The following is a 22335-nucleotide window of genomic DNA, read 5'->3' on the forward strand; positions in this document are numbered from 1 at the left end:
ATTATTCAGTTTATTTTGCTCATCAGCTCAATACATGAACTGGGTATGTTTCTTGTACCTCCTCGGGCTTTTACCAGGGGTTCTATATATACTTGTAAGATAAAACCCATTCGCGAGGGAGGACTCAATGAGTTTAGCGTTTTTACTCGAAAGAGAAGTAGGTGGCTTTCCGTCTCACATTCAGATGTGAACAATGCATGTTCTCTGTGTTCGGGGGTGAAAAGGATCCATTGTTTTCGACGAGCCCTGAATAAGGTAATCGATTGTTGTACTGGTTTCTTGTTTTGGTAAGCTTTGGATTAAGTTATAGTAATAGCCATTTTTTTTCTTAATTGGCGTCTGTTTATCTTCATTTATTGTTACTTGTTATTCTCTTAAATTCTCAACTAGATTTGATATTCTCATATATCTTGACAGCAGAACTAGTCATAATATATAGATGTGGTCGTAAAAAAAAAAAAAAAAAACTAGTCATAATATAGATCCAGAAAAAGACAAATCCTTTACAAGGGCGGCAATATTCAATATTAACAAGCGATTTAAGACATGATCTGTTTGTATTATATGAATGACTTATTTTGCATCCGGCAATGTCTATATCCTTAACCATTGAGTTTGGATTTGAAGACTTTTTTAAGTAACATGTTTTGCAATACTACAATTCCAGGACAAAATATACCATATAATGACGACATTTTATGAGGAAAGCTGGCCAAGAAATAATCTAGGGAGTGATAAGATTATTATAACAAAATCTATTGGGAATTAATAACAAGGATAAACTTAGATAGTATCCATTATTTTACTAAACATGGATTGCAACTCTAGAATATAAAAGACCTGTGAAAACTAACATTGTTTGATTAATGTCTCGTTGGAAGATAGTATTGGAGAAATTCTAATAATCAGTATAATACTCCCTCCATCCCACATTAGGAGTCCCGTTGACTTTTCTGCACTCGTTTTATAAAAATGATAGTTTGTAAGAATAATTTACAATCATTCTGTGTCTCTTTGATGTCCGGGATGCAGATGGAAGATAGAGGCCGTGCGGGTGGAGGAACGGGGGACTACACGAAAGATGGTACGGTAGACCTTAAAGGTATGCCAGTCCTCAGATCATCCACTGGCAAATGGAAAGCTTGCTACTTCATTGTTGGTAAGAAGGAAGTACACTTGCAGACTGATATTTCTTCCAATTCTTCATTTCCTATTCGGCTCATGTTGCCACCTGTTTCAGGATATGAAATATTCGAGAGGATGGCGTACTACGGAATTGCATCAAATCTCGTCATATATCTGACAAACAAGCTCCATGAAGGCACTGTAGAATCAGCAAACTAACTGGATTGGCACTGTTTGGATGACACCCCTTATTGGCGCATACATCGCAGACTCTTATCTTGGTCGATATTGGACCTTCATGATAGCTTCATCCATTTACCTTACGGTAATTAATCTTGTAAACGCAGACTTGATGACACTACGCTGATGTTGTTTCTACATATATAACATGACAGGGGATGGTATTGTTAACGTTCGTTGTTTCCTTGTCGGCCTTACACCCCCCGTCGTGTGGGGATGGAGTGAAAGAGCAAGATTGTGACAAGAAGGCCTCAACTCTTCAAATAGGTATATTCTACCTAGCCTTGTACATAATTGCAATAGGAACTGGTGGAACCAAGCCTAATATCTCAACAATGGGGGTTGACCAATTTGATGACTATGAGCCTAAAGAGAGGCTCCTAAAGCTCTCCTTCTTCAACTGGTGGGTGTTTAGCATCTTAGTGGGAACCCTTTTCTCCAACACTTTCCTTATCTACATCCAAGACAACGTCGGTTGGGCCGTTGGCTACGCTCTCCCTACCGCAGGACTTGCAGTGTCCATCGTGGTCTTCATTTTCGGGACACGCTACTATAGGCATAAGCCCCCACCGGGCAGCCCGCTAACTCGGATGGCAAGGGTTCTCGTCGCTACTGTGAGGAAGCTGGAGTTCTTCTACGATCAGGCGCCCGAGGGGATGAAGAGCATCGGGACGGCGTATTCGATGCTGAGTTTGGGGATTGGATACTTCTTGAGCAGTTTGGTGGTGTCGACTGTGGCTGATGTGAGCAAGAGAAATGGGAGGGGATGGATCATGAACAATCTCAATGTGTTTCATTTGGATTATTACTATGCATTTTGTGCAGTGTTGAGCTTTTTCAATCTTGTTTTCTTTCTGATTGTTGCTAAGTTTTGTGTGTATAATACAGAGGTGAGCAGCCAAACAGCAGAAAACAAGTTGGTTGCATGAGATTTTTCTTTTTACTCACTTTTTTTAAAATGTGTATTAGTTTTAAATCATGCTTTTTGGAGTGAGAATGAAAGTCGGGAAGAGCGGCCACGCCCAACGTAAGCGAGATTAGATCTCTGATCAATTCTGTTTGGAATTTCAGTTCACTAGTAAAGACACAAAAATTGAGACGCTATGAATTTTTTTTTTAAACAACCATAATTAAGGATGAAAAAAGAGAGGATAAGTTATCATAATCTTTTACTTTTTAAGGATATTTCTATTTGTGTCCCCTAATTTTAGTTAGGACACCGACACAAAGACACTTTATGAAGCGTTGTTGGCGGTATAATTAGACACCCAAATTAGAGTTTGTATTGGTTTATGTTTTATTCAGCTTTTTTGACTTGCTAATCCACCTATATTTTTACTGAATTCTTGTTTGTTTTTTTAGTCATCAATTCCCTTATTTGATTTCAATAAGAAGATAGGTTTTCTTTTAGTTACGTTGTGGATTGATTATATATGTCTCACAATTAAAGTGGTGGAATTGTTTTATTTTAAATTGTTAGGAAGTCCATGGACAAAAGAAGAGCACAAGCAATTCCTTATTGGATTGCAGAAGGGTTGGGAAGGAGACTGGAAAGGAATATGTGAGCATTTTGTCAAGACTCGCACGCCCATTCAAGTCGCTTCTCATGCTCGGAACTACTTCAGAAAACTCAATTCTCAATCGGTAGACCACCAAATCACTATATATACTCCTCCCGTCCCATAATAGATGTCCCACTTTTCTTATTTGGAAAAATTAACTTCTCTCACATTAATATAAACATACTAATTTCTCTTTCCTAATAAAATCCCGTGTCATTATCTAAGTGTGTCATCTATTATGGGACGAAAGGAGTACTTGTTTTTTATTTAGTTGATAACCATAATTGTCTAATGTTCTAGCTTTTCCATGAATCTGATTCAGAATACTTTACCTTACTAATTCAATGACAATATAAATTATTGCATGGAATTAGGTTGCTGCAAGGCCCATGGAAGATGCTAGAAACTTGCAACAGACCCCGGCTAAGCCAGTCGCCCGGCCAGCCTCCGTGCCCCAGCAAGAGACATCCAATGCCAATGCCAATGCTCATGCTCTATCATCAATGCAAGCTCGGAATCCATTCAAAATCTCTCAAAATTTCCTTGTCAACAATTTATCTCTGTCTTTCCTCTCGAGCCATTGTCCCGTCCACGGCCCAGGGCCATTCGCGGTTCCACGTCATGTCTGCCTACGATAATGGAGATAACATCCTAGTGTTGCTTAAGAAAAATAGAGTATGCATTGATTTAGAAATGGAGTAGATTTGTTCAATTAGTTTTTTAATATTAATCTCGTCGTCTTACTTTGTGTAATTCCTTTCCCAGCACCATTCAGTCCAGAATCACCAAAAATATTTCTTTCCTTTTCAATGTGAGAAATTATTTACATCTAATACATAAATTTTAACATATTTGCACAAGGCAAGAAAAAGTCAAAGTCTAAACATTTAATTTCTTTATAGATCAAAGCTTTCATCGCATCTTAAAAATTTGAGATATATATTTGGTGGAATAACTTGCTCACATATATTTGAGTAGGACTAATAGGAATAAAGAATGATTCATAAATAATTTGTTTATTTATGCATCAAGAAAGACTCAAAATCGTAAAAGGCGAGCAGAGGTCCAATGTACACAGGAGATTCAAAAGCAAGCAAAAACAACATAGTAACAACTAACACAAGAAGGCCTGCAAACCACAAACAAGAACCAAAGCAACCAAGTAACAACACCCCAAAGACGCAGCCAAAGAGAGAAAAAGAGATAGAAAAGTCAAACCCCGACCTTCACCAAGCAACAAACCTGCTACTTTTAATCACCGTTTCAACCTCTGATATTTATCAAACCTTTTGTTGATGAGCAGTGGCGGACGCAGAAATTTATTTTGGCAGGGGCTATACACTTACTTTATCCGTCCAAATTTAAAGTCCCGCTGGGGGGGGGGGGGGAGTCAACGGAATAAATGTCTCACTTTTACATATTGGTTTTATAATGAAATATAAATATAATGATTTAGTAGAGTGTCGAGTTCACTTATCCAAAAAAATGAATCCGATTTTAAATTGCAGGCGTATCAAAATGATGAAATCTGATATTATTTCACGAACGAAAGAAGTATTTTATATAATAAAAATTAAAATAGGATACATAATAGTTGCTTTGAACCTACCGGACCAAACTACAAACTCTACTTTTTATTGTCAAGTTTGTATAATTAAATAAATATAAAGAATTATTAAAAATCAATTTTTGTATAATAGAATTCACAAGAAAATTATAAGAGAAATTTTAAAATTACTAAAGCCAACCGCCAAAAATTGTTGTGATAAAAAATAATGAATCTGGATTGTTTTAATCTAGGCTTATTGAAGCAATAAGGGATGGATTTTTAAGCATTTATACCACAAACTAAGAAGTACTATGGAGTATAATTACTCTTCTACACGTTTACAGTCAAGACACGTCACATTTTATAGCATTATTATATTCAGAGATCATCCCCATTTAGGAGAGCGTGCGGTATTTTATTATAATAATACTTTACATTACAATTAGTCGTCTTCTTCAAGTTGCAAGTTGCGGCATCCATTTTTTTTTCTGCAACTCTCCAATTTTTAGATTTTTCAGCCCCTTCCACTTATCAACACTCGCCAATATGCTCTCCTACGGCAAAATTTTAGGAAGGGCTATGGATAAATTTTGAAAATTTTAAGAAATTTAGAAGAAGAAAAACATTTAAAAAAAACTTTTGGGAAGGGCTTAAGCCCCTCACTGCTCCTTACTGTGTCTGCCACTGTTGATGAGGTGAGTGAGAGTGCAAACCTTGGTCACCAACTCCTAATCCACAAGTGAAGGCGCAAGATTAACATTTTCTTCTCGAAGTCCCAATTTGGTTCAAAACCTTGAAATATCATTTTATTCCGAATAAACCAAATCAACTATGATATCACGTAAAACAAAGAGATCCACAACTTTCTGTCAAACTTGCGGAAAGGAGTGCCCAACCAAGAGAGGAAGCATGCTACTGGTTCTTTGGGTAAGCAAAAGGATAAATTCCACCGGTTGCAACAGTAATACCAAATGCTACTTCAGTTAAAGTGGAGATATGGTCGAGTAAGGGAGAGAATAATGTACAGAAGAGAAGACTCCCATCTACATTATTCTCTCTATTAATTTACTCTATCTCTCTCTCTCTCCCCATTTTAGCTATTTATTTATATCATTTTTTTAAACAAGTGCAGAAAATGAAATTTGACAAATTTTCAGGGACAGAGGGAGTATATCTCTTACAATATAGAAACATGCATCATGTAATATAAATAAATACCAATCATTTTTGTAAGTAAAATTTAACTTAAAACATAAAGTTACCATTTTTATTACTGTTATTAGTTTTAATAAAATCAAACCAAAAACCTTGTGTTTCCAAATAGTATATGATGCTTACTTATGATAGGAGTTGCAATTTTCTTCCCCGTTAGTCGATATTCGATAATGACCATTAGCTATATTATTTCTACATTGTACATTTGCAGTTAGTTTTAGTGCAAATAAATAGTGCATCAATCATGATATATATTTTGCTTGTGGTGGTTTGGGTAAAATGAACACAAACTTTTTCTATAATTCTCCGATCGAAGTGTGCAAGATATTCACTCGAAGAAGCTCGTCCTAAGATGAAGAGAGATGACCATAAATGTGTGAATGGAATTCATGATTTACCCTACCCGTTGTTTCTTTCAAAACCCAACAAACTCATTAAAACAACCAATCGATAGATAATTATGAGAATAAACTTAAATAGCTTCAGAACCAATCAAAACACACAAAGTCCATCCTTTAAATAGATGAAAAACCCGATTTTTTAAAAAATCAAAAGTCAAAGTTCTTGGAACTATATGTGCTTGGAAGTATGTTTGAACCCGAGCACGATCATTTTTCTCGGATATTATTAGTTACTCTGAGCATCAAAGTGGTTAGATCTATGCTTTTATCCGAACATCATGATTGTTCTAGGAAGTTATGAATTATTCCTAGCATCTATGTGCTCAGAACGTATCATGTCATAATCCGAGCACGTCCATCTTTCAACTGACATAGCACTATAGCACTAGACAAACAACAAGGTTGATGGAGCCGATTCAAGCCTAATTAGTGAACATTTCTAACAAATGAGAAGAAATACTAAGATTTTAAACTTTCTAGACTTAATGACAAATAAAATAATTTCATTTACATTAATCTCGTTTGTATTTTTTGATAATAATTTAGAAAATGAAATAAATTTAAATAATAAGTTATAAAAGAAATTACACAATAAGAATATGAAAAGCATTATAACTATTAAAAATCGGAATTACGACATAAAACCATTATTCCAAGCGCACACCGTGGTTGTAAAATTCCACTATTCAGTGCTTGGAAAATGCTGGGTATTTAATATTTACGAGCACTTAAGCCTATACCAACTATTTTTCAAACTCGATAAACACTATTTCCAAACTAGTAGAATTTTTGGCCATAATCCTCCATTTTTTGTTGGATTAATATTTCATTGATCTCGATTACGTTGAGTGTATGTCCCTAATCATGAAATGGATGTCATACCAGATATGTTTGCCCTATCACTATCTATTTACTTTGTTAACATCAAAATTACCAACCATAATATAATGTATCGCCTACATCAATGCAATTTCCTAATTTCAATTTTGGACTTATCGAAAGGCATTAGTCGGCAACTAAGATCCTTTAATAAACAATTTCAAACCGGGTTGTATTATATAAATGATTGTAGCAATAAACACTATTCCAATTAATTTTATATAGTATGATCATAGACATAAGAATCCGAGTATTTTAATGATTTAGGTATGGCTGGAAAATATTACTAGAAGCAGGACAATATTTAATAGTGATGAGGGCTACAAGATAGATCAGTCCAAGGACCTACTTTAGTAAGAGTATTGAATGTGACAATTATCGTTTCTCTAATTAATTAAGATCCCTCTTGTTTGTATCCTCCAAGATTGAATGACTTAGCAATGTTTCAACAGTGATTTGCAAGAATGTGATAAAGTTGTTTTTGTTTAATAGTGGAAAGTCATTGAACATGACGTACAAACTTCTATGTATAATTATTATAGACATTCTTTCTCATAAGAACCTAATTATTTGTAAAGGAAACACCTCTCTCTCTCTCTCTCTCTCTCTCTCTCTCTCTCTCATGTCAAGGGTGGAAGAGGAAGCACAAGGGGATTATACACAAGATGGTACCTTCGACCTCAAAGGTAGACCAGTTCTTAGATCAAAGACTGGAAAATGGAAGGCTTGCTACTTCATTGTTGGTAAGAATTTATTTTTGCACCATAACATTTTTATGGCTATATATATTTTGATAGGGTCATGTTTGGTTGTTAACTATATCTTAAATTGATAACTACTACCAAATCTAGTCCATCTGATTTGAAAATAAAACGTCAAGATCAATTTTCACGCGATGTCAACTAGCAGTTATAACATTGTCGATTAGAGTATATGATATGCTAACTAGCTATTTACCAATGTCAATCAAGATTATTAATGAAAATTGAATTTTGTTAGTTATAACTAGCTTTTTATAAATATCTTAAAACTTTGAACACATATAACTATCTCGATTTACATATTTTTTCACAAAACATGTATCAAATTAAATGTAATTAAGATCATAATTGCATATGTTTTGATGATAAATTTGATAATTCTATTTGAATTTTGAGTATTTTTGACAGTTATCCTCATGTCAACACATGTACATATAATATCAATCATATATGCATGTTATATGTCAATCAAATTTAGTTAACATTTTTACCATACCGTGTTGACATCATGAAAATTTCCATGTATAAGAAATGACTAAAAATCCTTTTCGAATTAATTAATATAAAATGAATTTCCATGTGACACAACCGTATACCACTGGATCATTTAGATCTAATGACTAGGAATTGGTAGTAGTTAGCAATTGGCAAATACTAGTTAATAATTGATCATATCCCTATATTGATATATAGACTTAAATTGTACGTTGCAGGGTATGAAGCTATTGAGAGGATGGCTTACTATGGGATTGCATCAAATCTAGTGATATATCTCACAAACAAGCTCCATGAAGGCACTGTAGAATCATCAAACAATGTGACTAACTGGATAGGCACTGTTTGGATGACACCCCTTATTGGTGCATACATCGCAGACACTTATCTTGGTCGATACTGGACTTTCATGATAGCTTCCTCAATTTACCTTATGGTAGACTACAACCTTTCATTTTATTTGTTTAAATTTTTGTGATGTTGATGATGTTTCTACATAATATGACCAGGGTATGATATTGTTAACGCTGGCTGTTTCGTTATCGGCCTTACACCCCCCGTCGTGTGGGGATGGGGTGAAGGAGCAAGATTGTGACAACAAGGCCTCAGCACTCCAAATAGGGATCTTCTACCTAGCCTTGTACATAATTGCAATAGGAACTGGTGGAACCAAGCCTAATATCTCAACCATGGGGGCTGATCAATTTGATGACTATGAGCCTAAGGAGAGGTTCCAAAAGCTCTCCTTCTTCAATTGGTGGATGTTTAGCATCTTCTTAGGCACCCTCTTCTCCAACACATTCCTCGTCTACATCCAAGATAACGTGGGTTGGACCGTTGGCTATGCCCTCCCAACAGTGGGGCTTGCAGTATCGATCATGGTCTTTATTGTTGGGACGCGCTTCTATAGACATAAGCCCCCCTCCGGTAGCCCCTTGACCAGGATGGCCCAGGTGCTTGTGGCTACCGTGAGGAAGTGGAGGGTGGTTGTACCCGACGAACCTAAAGAACTCCATGAGCTCCCCAGGGAGCACTACTCGGGTTCTGGCAAGTTCAGATTGGACCATACATCTACACTAAGGTCAGATAATCAATACTCCCTCTGTCCGTGAATATATTTTTAGTAAGTGGACCACATACTCCAGTAACTTGTAATACTCATATTTTACAACTCCATCCGTCCCTGAAAATTTGTCACATATATTCATTCCATCTGTCCCATAAAATTTGTTACATTTCACTTCTTTACCATTTTTTTATAGTGAACCTCATATTCCACTAATGCATACTCACTCACAATTTATTAGTATAAAATTAATACTCCATTCGTCCCTAAAAAATAGACTAGTTTTACCATCCTGGACCCCACAATCCACTAACACTCCTTGCACTATCTTTTTTCCTTCTCTCTTTCTCTTACTTTTTCTCATTTCTTTATTACTTTACCAATTATACATTAAAACCCATGTTATTTACAAAGTTTACTATTTAAAACCCGAGTATTTAGAAGTAGGGCCCACATTTCATGTTTTTAATCCACTTTCCATTACATTTCTTAAAAAAACCCATGTCCGGTCAAAACGTGACAAAATTTAAGGGACGCTAGGGAGTAATTTTTTCACTCATTTTCTTTCTAAGGTCAAACAATTTCTTAAAATATGTGGCGAGTCAAAACCAGTCTTTTAATCCGAGCTGGTACGCAGGTTTCTGGACAAAGCTGCAGTACAGAGCGGTCCCAAGTCGAAGTGGATGTTGTGCCCGGTAACTCAAGTGGAAGAAACAAAGCAAATGATGAAGATGATCCCAATCCTAGTAGCAACATTCATCCCCAGCACACTCCTCCCCCAAACCCAAACCCTCTTCATCAAGCAGGGCGCCACACTTGAGAGGGGCATCGGCCCCGGCTCCTTCAAGATCCCCCCGGCCTCCCTCAACGCCTTCGTCACCCTCTTCATGCTGGTCACCATCGTCCTCTACGACCGCCTCCTCGTCCCCTTGATCCGAAAATACACCAACAACCCCAGGGGCCTAACCCTCCTCCAGCGCATGGGGATCGGCCTCGTCCTCCACATAATCATCATGGCCACGGCCTCCTTAGCCGAGAGGCACCGCCTCAGCGTTGCTCACAGGAATGGAATCACCGGGAAGGACGAGATAGTGCCTCTATCCATCTTCATCCTTCTACCCCAGTTCGCCCTGATGGGGGTGGCAGATAACTTCGTGGAGGTTGCGAAGATCGAGTTCTTCTACGACCAGGCGCCCCACGGGATGAAGAGCCTCGGCGCGGCCTACTTCACCACCAGCTTGGGGATTGGATATTTCCTCAGTAGCTTTCTTCTCTCGACGGTGGCTGATGTGACGAAGAGGAATGGGAAGGGATGGATCATGAACAATCTCAATGTGTCGCATTTGGATTATTACTATGCGTTTTATGCTGTGATCAGTGTTGTTAACTTTGTTTTCTTCTTGGTTGTTGCGAGATTGTTTGTTTATAACACGGACATGGCTGACCGGGAACCGGGAGAAGGTCATGGCGCGGATTGATCTCGATTATGGCTTTCTGTTATCAAACTTCTATTGATGGTTTGGCGGATATATAATCGTTGTTGTGTGCTTCCATGTTTATATATGGAGGCTTATTTCACTTCTTATAAGTAAGAGCAAATTGTTAAAAAAGTACATCGAATTTGGACAAATTCTTATTAATCTTACGTTTGTCAAATATAGATAATTACTTCCTTCGTCCGCCATTAGTCATCACTACTTGATCGGCTCAAATTTTAAAAAATATCAAGAAAGTGAGTTGAAAATGTTAGTGGAATATAAGTTTTATTTGGATATTCCAAATGAAAAATGAGAATATATAATGAGAGAGAGATAGAGTGAGGGTAAGTATTTGTAGTTACATATGATTGATGAAGGCAAATTGTTAAACAACCACTATCTTTGGTTAAATTTTGATCAACCTCGTAGTTTTCAAATATAGTCAATTACATTATAGTAAATTTAATAATTTTCTCAATTGTCAAGTTAATAGAGATTTGAGAGCAATTGAGTATGACATAGAAAAACAAGATTAGACTAATATGTTTTGGCTTCCAAATTATACACGATTTTCCCCAAAACCAAATTAATGGTATAAATTAGAAAATTTCCCTCCATCCCAGCTAAGATAATATATTTCATAACTGATACTCCCTTTGTCCCACTAAAGATAACCAACTTTCCTTTTTGGTTTGTCCCAATCAAGATGACCCATTACTAAAAATGAAAATATTTTTATCTCTACTTTATTCTCTCTCTCTTACTTTACTCTCTCCACTAACACACAAAATTAAGGTGCATAAAATCCCGTGCCACCCAAGGAAGGGGCCATCTTCCTTGGGACGGAGGGAGTATGAGATTATAAAAATTACTCCATCCGTCCCATTAAATATGAAACATTTGAGAATCAGCATGAAATTTTATGTAGTGTTGTTTTGTGAGTTAATGAAGAGAGGGTAAAGTAAAAGAGATGAGAAAGTAGAGATAGAGTTGTTTCTATTTTAGGAAACGTTTTATTTTTAATGGGACAATCTAAAAAGAAAAATGTTTTATTTTTAATGGGATAGAAAGAGTATTAGTTAATGTGGTTGATTGGCAAGAGAGAGTGGGTGTTTGTATTAATTAAAAAGAATTAGGCACTTCAGTTAAAAAAGAATTAGCTTTTGGGCTAAATAAGAATTAGCCCCTTGGACTCGAAAATAATTAATTTGAGTAAAGATTCTCAAGTAAATTGGCTAAAACAAAGAATCAAAATTCTTCTGTCCAAAACTCTTTTATGTCTCGAAAAGAAATAAAGATTAAACAAAAAAAAAATACTTCGACTTCAAAATTTGACGTCCTTTTGAAAAATATTAAAAACATGGATAAAGTCAGGGTGTTATAAGTAGCGAGGTAGAATTTAATAGTAGTGTAACAAACATTTTATGGCTACGAAATTAATGACGGAGATTTGTTTTCCTCCAACACAAATTTTTTTGTGTCAACAAAGCAACAATAAATATTTCAAAAAATCCAATACATGACATGTTAAACATGTGCATATCTATTTTCACTTTATCAATAAGAGCATCTCCAGTAGCACTGGACGTCAAATAGCCATCAAATAGCCTTCACACTGCCACATCATCAGCACTACAATTCTCCTGCCACATCAGCTTGCCACATCAACTGGACATCAAATAGCCCTCACATAGCCTTCACACTACCTTTCCACATCACTAATAACAATTATATAATTTAATTTACACTTGTATCAACATACGGAATTTAATTTACGAGACAAATACGGAAAATAAGAATAATAATATTAAAATTTAAAAAGTACATTAATTATAAAAAAAAAGTACAATAATATAAAAAAAGTACAAAAATTAAAAAGTACATTAATTTAAAAAAATAAAACAAAATCACTCATCGCCGCCGTCCTCGTCTCCGTCGTCGCCCAGCGCTTCTTCACCGTCGTCGCCGCCGCCGCCGTCACCACCTACGCCGCGGCTATTCCCGCCGGTGTCCCTCCTCATCGCCTCCAATTCTTCACGCTGGCTCTGGAGCAATACACGAAGAAAATCCTTCACCTCGGGGTCCACCGCCGCTTGGAAGTCGGCTAAGGTCTTCACCATTTGAGCGCGCGTTTGTTGACGCGCGAAGAATTTGAGCTCCTCGGTAGACCTGCCGAGGGGGGATGCCGAATGGACGTCCTGGGAACTCGGGGTGCCCCCCCTCGCAACCTGCTGCGCCCGCCTTTGCCCAACCGGGCGAGGTCGGCGACCGAACGACCGAGGAGTCGGGACCTCCTGGGCCGTCTCAGGGAGGTCTGACGAACCACCGCTGCTGCCGCTATAATCTCCGGTATAGTTCAGTCTCTGCCTCTTCGGCCAGCCAGCGTCGACGCCTGCCCGGAATTTCTCCGACTCGTTGAGCACAACGTAGCAGTTCCAGTAGGTGAACTCATAGTACTTCTTATCCGGATCGGGGTAGGCTCTCTCCGCAATCCTCCTGCAGTCTTCCTCTGTTTGGCCACTGGTCTGCATGCGGAGGGCGTTGGCGTACAAACCCGAAAATCGAGAGACGCCAGCCCTGATTCGGTCCCAGCACTTCCGGACCTCCTCCCCGGTGCACGGTCGCCCTTCAGGGCAAAATGCCCTGTAGGCTGCGGCTATCTTTGCCCACAAGTTGACGATCCTCTGGTTGTTCGAAACCAGAGGATCGTCGCAGACACTCACCCACGCCTTGGCAACCGCAACGTTCTCCGCGTCTGTCCACTTCCTCCGGCCCCGGATTTCGGCTTGGGGCTGCGACGACTCGCCGACCTTCTTCGCCTTGCCCTTCTTCTTACCCCGCCCTACTCCCTGGCTTTGAATGAGAGTTTCCGAAACCTCGTTAATATCAAAACCCAAGTCCGCTAAGGAGAAGGTCTCCGTATACTGTGCATCCGTTGGGGTCGATGTGTGCGAAGAACCGGTGGAAAAATCAAAAGTCGGCCGATAGGCGTTGTCCCTCCCCGTGCGTCCCCTGCGCCGGGGGAATAATCTGTTGCGCCGGTGGCATCATCTGCTGCGCCGGTGGCTGCATGCCGGGTGCCCACCCCGGCATCATCTGCATAGGGTGCTGCATGCCGGGTGCCCACCCCGGAATCATATGTTGCCACGGGTACATGTTGTAGTACCCGCTCATCGGAGGCCAACCACCTCCCCCAGGAGCCGGGGAAGTATGGGACCCTGCCTCGGGAGTCGGGGGCGTCTGAGACCCTACACCGGGAGGCGGGGGAGTCTGAGACCATCCCCCGGGATTAACTGGAGTACCTTCGTAGTTGTTCTCCATTGCTCGTTATTGATCTTGTACAGAAAGTAAGGTAGAGAGAGAGTACTCGTTAAAACAAGTGGTGCGAATGAAAATGAGGTTCAACGCGCGTATATATAGTGTGTTCGAAAAACAAAAAAAAAAAATTTAAATCCGACGCCGGTTTGGCGCCGATCCGGGACGCACAATGGCGCCCGTGAGGATCGGCGTCGGAACCGGCGTCAGCGCGGGAATCGGCATGGCGACGCCGATTTTGACGCCGATTTCGCCCACGCCGGTTCCAATGGTTCGGCGTCAAACCGGCGTGGGCGAAAAATCGGCGTAGCGGTGGTGACGCCGGTTATTGTGCATGCTCTAAGAGGATTCAATAATGAATTATCGAACTACCATTTGTTCTTTCTGAATATTAGTTGGCTGGGAAACCAGTTAATTCCAAGGTGTTCGATAAAGTACTTTATTGCTAGAGTTTATGAGATATCTTTGCTCAACTTTAGGATGAGTTTCAAATAAGATAATAAGTAAATCACAAGGAAATGAATATATTCACTCGATTCATGAAAAATAATCTTATTTTATCATTTTTAGATATCCACTAAAATTATTCATTTTCTAAAATTAGAACTCTCTCATATTTTATCTACTTTTTCTCCCCTCTCCTTGATACTTTATCCATTTTTCCTCCATATATCTAAGTCAAATCACCGGCATTGCCTGTGTGAATAAGGCCATCCACAATAGGAATAGCCCAGCAATAGCCCAGCCATAGCCTAGCCACTGCCACATCATCAGCACTAAAAATCCTCCTGCCACATCATAAATAGCCCAGCCATAGCCTAGCCACATCATAAATAGCCCAGCCACATCACTAATAACAATTATATAAAATGACATAATTAACAATCACACAATATACGGAATTAAATTTACGCCACAAAAACGAGAAAATTCACTAATATTAATAAAATTTAAAAAGTACATTAATAAAAAAAATTACATAATTAAAAAAAAACTAACGTCGTGCAGTCCTCCGCGCCCATAACTCTTCAATTAAATCCTTTTGGAGTCGAATATGAGCCTCCGTTTGGCGCATGTCGGCATGTGCTTGGAGGCGGCCGTCTTCATCGTGGGGTACCCCACTCCGTACGTTAGGGGCGGCTACGTCATGGCTTGGACCAGCTTCATTATCGTCGTTGGCTCAATCAGTTAGTTGTCCACCTTCATCTTCGACAATCATGTTGTGCATGATTATACAGGCGTACATTATATCAGCAATGCAGTCGACGTGCCACAAACGCGTTGGCCCCTTAACTGCCGCCCATCGAGCCTGGAGCACACCAAATGCGCGTTCCACGTCCTTGCGCGCCGACTCCTGCCTTGCCGCAAAGTAGGCCTTCTTCTCATCTCCTGGGCATCGGATCGTCTTCACAAAGACGATCCACCTAGGGTATATCCCATCCGCCAAGTAGTAGCCCATATCATGTCGGTTGTCGTTGGCGACAAAACTGATGGCCGGACCGACACCCTGACACTGCTCGTTGAAAAGTGGCGACGAGTTGAGGACGTTGAGGTCGTTGTTCGAACCAGCTATCCCAAAATACGCATGCCAAATCCACAGCCGGTAATCAGCTACGGCCTCGAGGATCATCGTGGGATTCTTTCCCTAGTAGCCGGTAGTGTACATCCCATTCCAGGCGGCGGGGCAGTTCTTCCACTCCCAATGCATACAATCTATGCTGCCTAACATCCCTGGGAACCCATGCTGTTCCCCGTGCATCCGCAGCAAATCCCGGCAGTCATCGGTGGTAGGGCTTCGAAGGTACTGATCACCGAATATTTCAATCACGCCCTGACAGAAATACTTCATACACTCCAGGGCAGTCGTCTCACCGATGTGGAGGTACTCGTCCCACATGTCTGCAGCGCCTCAGTAGGCCAACTGCCGGATTGCCGCAGTGCACTTTTGAATAGGAGTGTGGCCGGGTCTGCCAGCCGCATCGTGCCTAAAGCGGAAATACAGATATCGTTGCTCCAATCCGTTAACAATACGCATAAACAGGGACCTGCGCATCCTAAAACGGCGCCTGAAAAGGTTGGCGTTGAACCGCGGCTCCTGTGCGAAGTAGTCTTCGTATAGGCGCTGATGTGCAGCTACGTGATCACGATCAATCACCGCTCGGCGGTGTACCACTGGTCGAGGTCGAGGTACCGCCGGCTGCAAGGCCCTCTGTATCCATTGATCAATCTCACGGTTCGTATAGGCCTCTAGCGCTTCGTTCATTATACGCTCGTACTCCTCAGCATCCCCACCACTACCACCGGCGTTACTCATTTCTAGGTGTTGATCTTGTACAAAAATTAAGATAGAGAGGGTACTCGTTAATACAAGTGGTGCGAATGAAAATGACGGGCAAGTCGCGTATATATAGTGTTTCGGAAACAAAAAAAAATTAAAAATTCGCGCTAGGCTGTGCGCTAGGCGATCTGGACTCTGCAATAGCGCCTAGCGGATCGCCTAGCGCACCGCCTAGCGCCGCGGAACCGCCGAGCGCTAGGCGGTTTTTTTCCGCGAAATCGGCTAGGCGGCTGCAATAGTTCGCCTAGCGCACCGCCTAGCGCCGGCGCTCGGCTAGGCGGTGCGCTAGGCGCTATTGTTGATGCTCTAATGATTGACAGAAGAGAAATTATCTAGTTCAATGGAAATCTTACGTTCAATTAATGTAGGTGTCGCTTTTATCTTTATTTCTATGTAGAAGTCATTTTCAAAAGCAGACTTCGTTGACCGCCATCGATATTAGAAAGTCGATATTTTTTTACTATATTTGGAGTGATTATACGAATTGACAGAATATTAAACGCGCAATATGGATAGGCCACGCAATGTTATTTTTAACTATTTTTATTAGGTCTCATATAGTAATATTTTGCTTGAATAGATTTTTATAATTTTGATTTCGTTTTAAGGAATCTAATCGACTCTTACTGCTTCAATATTATGCAATCAAGAAGGCTTTCAAGGAAATGAAAATTACATAGAGGTGTGAAAGGAAATGAAACTTACATAGAGTGAAAATTACATAGATGTGTGAATTATACTCCCACCGTCCATGAAATAATATCCATATTTATCATTTTAGTCGGTCCACAAAATAATATCCACATTTACCTTTTCTATTTTTGGTAAATAACACTCACTTTTCACTAACTTATTACGCTCACATTCTAGTATAAAACTAATTTATAAAGTGAGACACCTATCTAATTAACTTTTTCAACTCACTTCTCTTCATATTTTTTAAACCCGCACCGAGTCAAAGTGGGACTTTAAATCGTCGACGGAGGAATATTTTTATTTATGTACTATATATCACATCATATTACTTTATCATATTTCAATGCGCGTGTGCTGAGTAGAGCTCCAAGTGATCGATTCTTAACAAGGAATTGTATTTCTGGAACAAGAAATATAAGGCTTCGTTTGGTACATGGAATTGGAATTGGAATTGGAATTAGAATTATATGGAATTGACTGAACTTTAATTCAATTCCAAATTTTATGTTTGGTAAACTGAAGTAATTGATATGAAATTGAATTTGAAGAATTTGTGCACACACTATACACACTTTATACACAAAATATACACACACTTTACACAAAATTCTTGCCGGAACCTATAACATGCAAACCAAATGCACTACAACAGTTGCCCCAAAATACTAGTTTTTGGTGCTTCAGGTAATTTTTACCTCAGAGCTCATACAATAGATTAGAATAATATGAAGAAGAAAAAAAATAATAAAGTTAAACAAGGAGAGTACTTATCACCAAAAATTGTGTAATGATTATTACATGTAAAACAGATGACACAGTAATAGTGTAAAAGTAAAAAGGAGACCAACCAAGTCCTCAAACCAATTGTTAATAGAATGACTGAATATTTTATATATTGTGGAATTTTCTTATGGTCATGTGTCAATAAATAATCTCTAATTTTGAACGCATTTGTGACAAGAACAGTTAACGCATATGTGATTCGTACAACATGATCAGTTATTGAAGAGATTCATCTAAGCCAAAATATAGAAAATCCTCCCAAGTTTAAAAGAAAAAGAAAACAACAAGATTATCACAACCCACTCTATTTTAGTCTTCACTCAACTGCATCTCCATCTCCATCTCCATCTCCATCCGCATCTCCGCCAACGGATTTGTTTTTGGAGCGCTTGTGTTCGTTAGCTTCGGACTTCTTCCGACGCGTTTTCTTGGTAGCGTCGAGTGGATTGTTTTCTGTTGATCGGTGCCGCGACGGTTTTGTACCATGCTCCTTTCCTTGGGATTTCTTTCCCTTATGTGATCTCTTTGAATCTGTCAAAACCAAAAACCATATCATTTTCCTTTCTTTTTATTAATTATGTTCTCATGGGTCATGTTACGACTGTCTTATATTGATAACTGAAAACTATGTCAACAAACGAAGTCATTAATATGTCAACATACGTATGTCTTTTGGGGTTTTGATCTATGCAAAACTAGACCTTAATATAAAAGACGCAGAAAAAAATCATAAGAAGGGCATGTTTAAGTTAGTGTACTTTTTAGGCCATTTTAATAATGAACCTAAAATGAACTAAAAATGACATCAAACCCAGATTTTGTAAAATGATCTAAAACTTATTAATAATAAACTTATGTGTGTTTGGTCAATTATTGACCATTAGATCACCTAAGCTCAGGGTCAAGATTTGGGCTGTATTAGATGCATTCTTGTTTGGATAATCTCTCATATCTTCTGTTGACTTATGCATATTATAAAATAGAAATAAAACAAATTACGTTCCTTTTTTATGGGTAAATAAATTTGAATTTAAAGGCCGTGCCATGAAGGACCTCGAACTTGAAACCTTTGGTATCGGGCATTAACATCTCTACCGTTTGGTGCGCACACACACAACAAATTACATTCCTTAATACAAGGAAAAGAGCTAGATTAGATAGAATCTAACCTTCTGAGACATCAGCATTGTCTTTAGTGGGTTTGGAATTTTCAGAATTAGATTCATCATACCCTACATGAGAAACATGCTTTACATCTGTGGGAAGCCCAATCTGAATGTCTTGTTGTTCCTTTTGGTGCTCATCATCTGCCCATACAAATTAAATTGCATTATTTTTTCCAATTATATACATAAAACACATTCTTATTTAATCGCAATTCTTACCAAATATTTGAGAAATGTATCTAAGCCCTTTGAAGAGGCCCTTCATCTTTGTTGACATCTTACTTTATTTTGTGTCGTAGAAACGCCAATCATGACATCTTTCTTTTTTTTTTCTCTACCGATATAAATATATAAACAAATTTTTAATTTCAGCACTAAAAACCAATTTGTCTTTAACTTTTTTTCATGTTATGATCGAGAAGCAAATATTCAAGAATTTACAATTATGTTTTGGAGTTTTAAGCATGGAATGCTATTCTTGGTTTTTAATGCACGTTTGAAAACCAAGGAATTTTTGGGTTGGAACATGTGTTGGTTTTGACTAGGATGCCGCTGAACCTATTCTTCTTCTCAACCTCTCACACCATTATTTCAATATTGAAGCTACATTTTTAGTTTCTTTTTATAAATATATTGTTACATGCATTCAATATTTTTCGCTTTTATTTTCTACCGTATAGGCATGATTGCCCTTTGAATCACTCAAATATGTTCACTCTAAGCTCTTGCATGATATGTATTGACTTATTAATGAATACAACTCCCCATCTAGGCCTGCTTAACCGGCCGGTTCTGGTTCTATCCTGTCAGGTTTTACCGGGTACCCGGTTACCAATTTTCATGAATTCCAGAATCGGAACCGGAACCGGATCCAACCGGTTCTTACCCGGCCGATTCCGGTTACGAACCGGATCCGATTTGTAGTTTTAATTTTAATTTTTTTAAATATTTCAACATCTAGAAATATAGCAATATATACTGAAAAATTCAAAGAAACACATAAAAATAAAAATCAACAAGATAACAATATTCATCATCCAATATTCCAATACCTAAAAACAATAATTCAATAAATACTTAAAAAGTATAACACCTAAAAATCAAAATCAACACACAACACACATATAACAAGTATGCACCTAAACACATGCATCACCACACAAACACAACATCTTAAACACACACACAGCCCCATGCACTGACACACAACCTCAAGCCCTCAACACAGACACACACACACACGATATATACACACACACAACCCCTATAAGATAATTGGATACTAATTAATATCTTATAAAATCTAAAATAGATTTATTATTCGGTTCCGGGTAAGAACCGGTCAGCTCCGGGTAGAACCGGAACTGGAATTTTTGAGAACATTAGAACCGGTACCGGAACCGGAAAACCGGTTCCCGGTCAGTTCCGGTTCCGATTCCAGGTACCCGAGAATCGAAGAACCGATTAAGCAGGCCTGGACCCCATCTCTCATATAATTAGGGCCAATTTTCTTTTTCGTTTGTCTAATAGGAATAGTCCATATTCATTTATAGAAAATATTTTCTCCTTTACATTTACTTTATCATTTATGACTTTCACCATCCACTGCATTATTTCAACTATTTTCTTCTCTTTTACTTTACCAATTACGCATTAAAACTTGTAATAACCCCAATTAGTCTATCTTTATGGACAGAGGCAGTACTATATAAAACTTAACTAACGTTACAATAAAGTCATATCATAAGGATACAAAATTAGAGATACAATTACTTCCTTTAATATTAAGAAAATGGACAAAATTTAGGGCTCAAAGAAAAGTACCCTTAAATTAAAGACACATTTGTCAATTACTAACATTTGCTTTTCTAGGTGGTTCCATTTTCGTCCACTAGCGGATCTGGGGGTGGGAGGGGCCTTATCAGGATGTAAAATTGACATGTACGCCCCCTCTGTTTACCTCCAACGTCGTTCTGAAGACCGAAAGAAATAGTCATGTACTTCATAAACCAAGCTAGTAACATATATTCGGCCCCCTCCATTTTCGAATCCTGGATCCGCCACTTTACGTCCTTTAATTCTAGTCAGTACACCTAGAATGAAGACTTTTTTGATGCATAGTGTGCCTTAGAGTTTATATACTACTACCTCCGTTCCGCCATAAGCGAGCCACTTCTTTTGGCACAAGAATTAAGAAATTGATATTAAAAAAGTTAAATTAGAGAGAATAAAGTATGAGAGAGGAAAAAATAGAGGAGGAAAAAGAATAAAGTAGGTGGAAATAAAGTAGGAGAGATGATTTTTTTGCTTAAAATGGAAATTGCTTACTTATAACGGGACATCCCAAAAAAGAACGTGACTCACTTATTGCGGAACAGAAGGAGTATAAAATATGTTTTGAGTTTCTTTGTATAACTCTACATCCATTTTTATCCATCAATGAGAAAAATTATTTTGACACGATATATGTTATGTTTTATAAACAATTACATATATAAGCAAATAATTCTAAGTATTTTGCATTGTAGACTGTGGACAATGTCATCAAAGTAGGTGACTTAGTCGGTTCCTTGCACAATAAAAACAGTCTCACTACCTAGATAAGCTCTGGTCACCTATCATGAAGGGTTGCAATGTTAGTCCAAAAATCTTCTTGACTAGGGAAACTAACAATACTGGTGTGGTATATCAATGAATGAATTTAAAATTTAAACGACTCTTTATGGCTATATGTATAAAGACAAGTTTTAAGTGATTTTTATTTTTTAATCTCTATAGACAACATTGAGCAAATGTTATTAATTATACACTACTTTGATATATCCATAGTTGTGGGTTTTCTGTAATCCAGTAAACCTGATCTCGAGAATAATGGTAATTAATATATAGAAGTGCTCATATTGTTATTGCATTGAATCGTGTCCAACAGTCCCGAGTTGAAAATAACCTCAAGAGGAGTTCAAGAAAAGATTTTATTATTCAAAAACCATGTCTATTGAAATTTATTCTCTAAATAATATAAGGCATAATTTTGTCTCTTTATATATCAAGTCCTATAATCTATGATAAGCTTTATCCACGCAAATATAAGAATTGGAGTTTGAAATTACGGATACGACATGTGAACACGTAGCGAATTATCTATGATTCTTTAAAGATGGTAAGATCTGTATCTGTTGTATTTACTGGATTTATTTCCTTTACGAAAATTAAATGCATTTTTTCATGCAATCTAAGACGAAAAAGCCAAAATTATTCCACATAAT

General features: G+C 38.2%; 2 protein-coding genes and 1 pseudogene across 2 annotated transcripts; 2 read left to right on the top strand and 1 right to left on the bottom strand.

Moving 5' to 3' along the window:
- The first annotated feature begins 32 nt into the window (after positions 1 to 32).
- On the top strand, positions 33 to 3582 carry LOC121745620 (annotated as a pseudogene).
- A 3974-nt stretch (positions 3583 to 7556) lies between these two features.
- Positions 7557 to 10898, top strand: LOC121743498 (protein NRT1/ PTR FAMILY 5.2-like). The gene is made up of 4 exons (XM_042136806.1): positions 7557 to 7714; positions 8446 to 8663; positions 8737 to 9308; positions 9931 to 10898. Exons 1-4 carry the CDS (start codon positions 7594 to 7596, stop codon positions 10769 to 10771), a joined length of 1752 nt encoding a protein of 583 aa, XP_041992740.1. The 5' UTR covers positions 7557 to 7593; the 3' UTR covers positions 10772 to 10898.
- Positions 10899 to 18219: 7321 nt separating this feature from the next.
- On the bottom strand, positions 18220 to 19443 carry LOC121745960 (CRIB domain-containing protein RIC5-like). Its single transcript, XM_042139908.1, has 3 exons — positions 19289 to 19443; positions 19073 to 19210; positions 18220 to 18434 (listed from the first exon to the last, which is right to left on the bottom strand). Exons 1-3 carry the CDS (start codon positions 19344 to 19346, stop codon positions 18220 to 18222), a joined length of 411 nt encoding a protein of 136 aa, XP_041995842.1. The 5' UTR covers positions 19347 to 19443.
- Between the last annotated feature and the right edge of the window lie 2892 nt (positions 19444 to 22335).

Source organism: Salvia splendens, chromosome 8, assembly GCF_004379255.2.
Source record: "Salvia splendens isolate huo1 chromosome 8, SspV2, whole genome shotgun sequence".
In the NCBI taxonomy this organism is placed as follows: domain Eukaryota; kingdom Viridiplantae; phylum Streptophyta; class Magnoliopsida; order Lamiales; family Lamiaceae; genus Salvia; species Salvia splendens.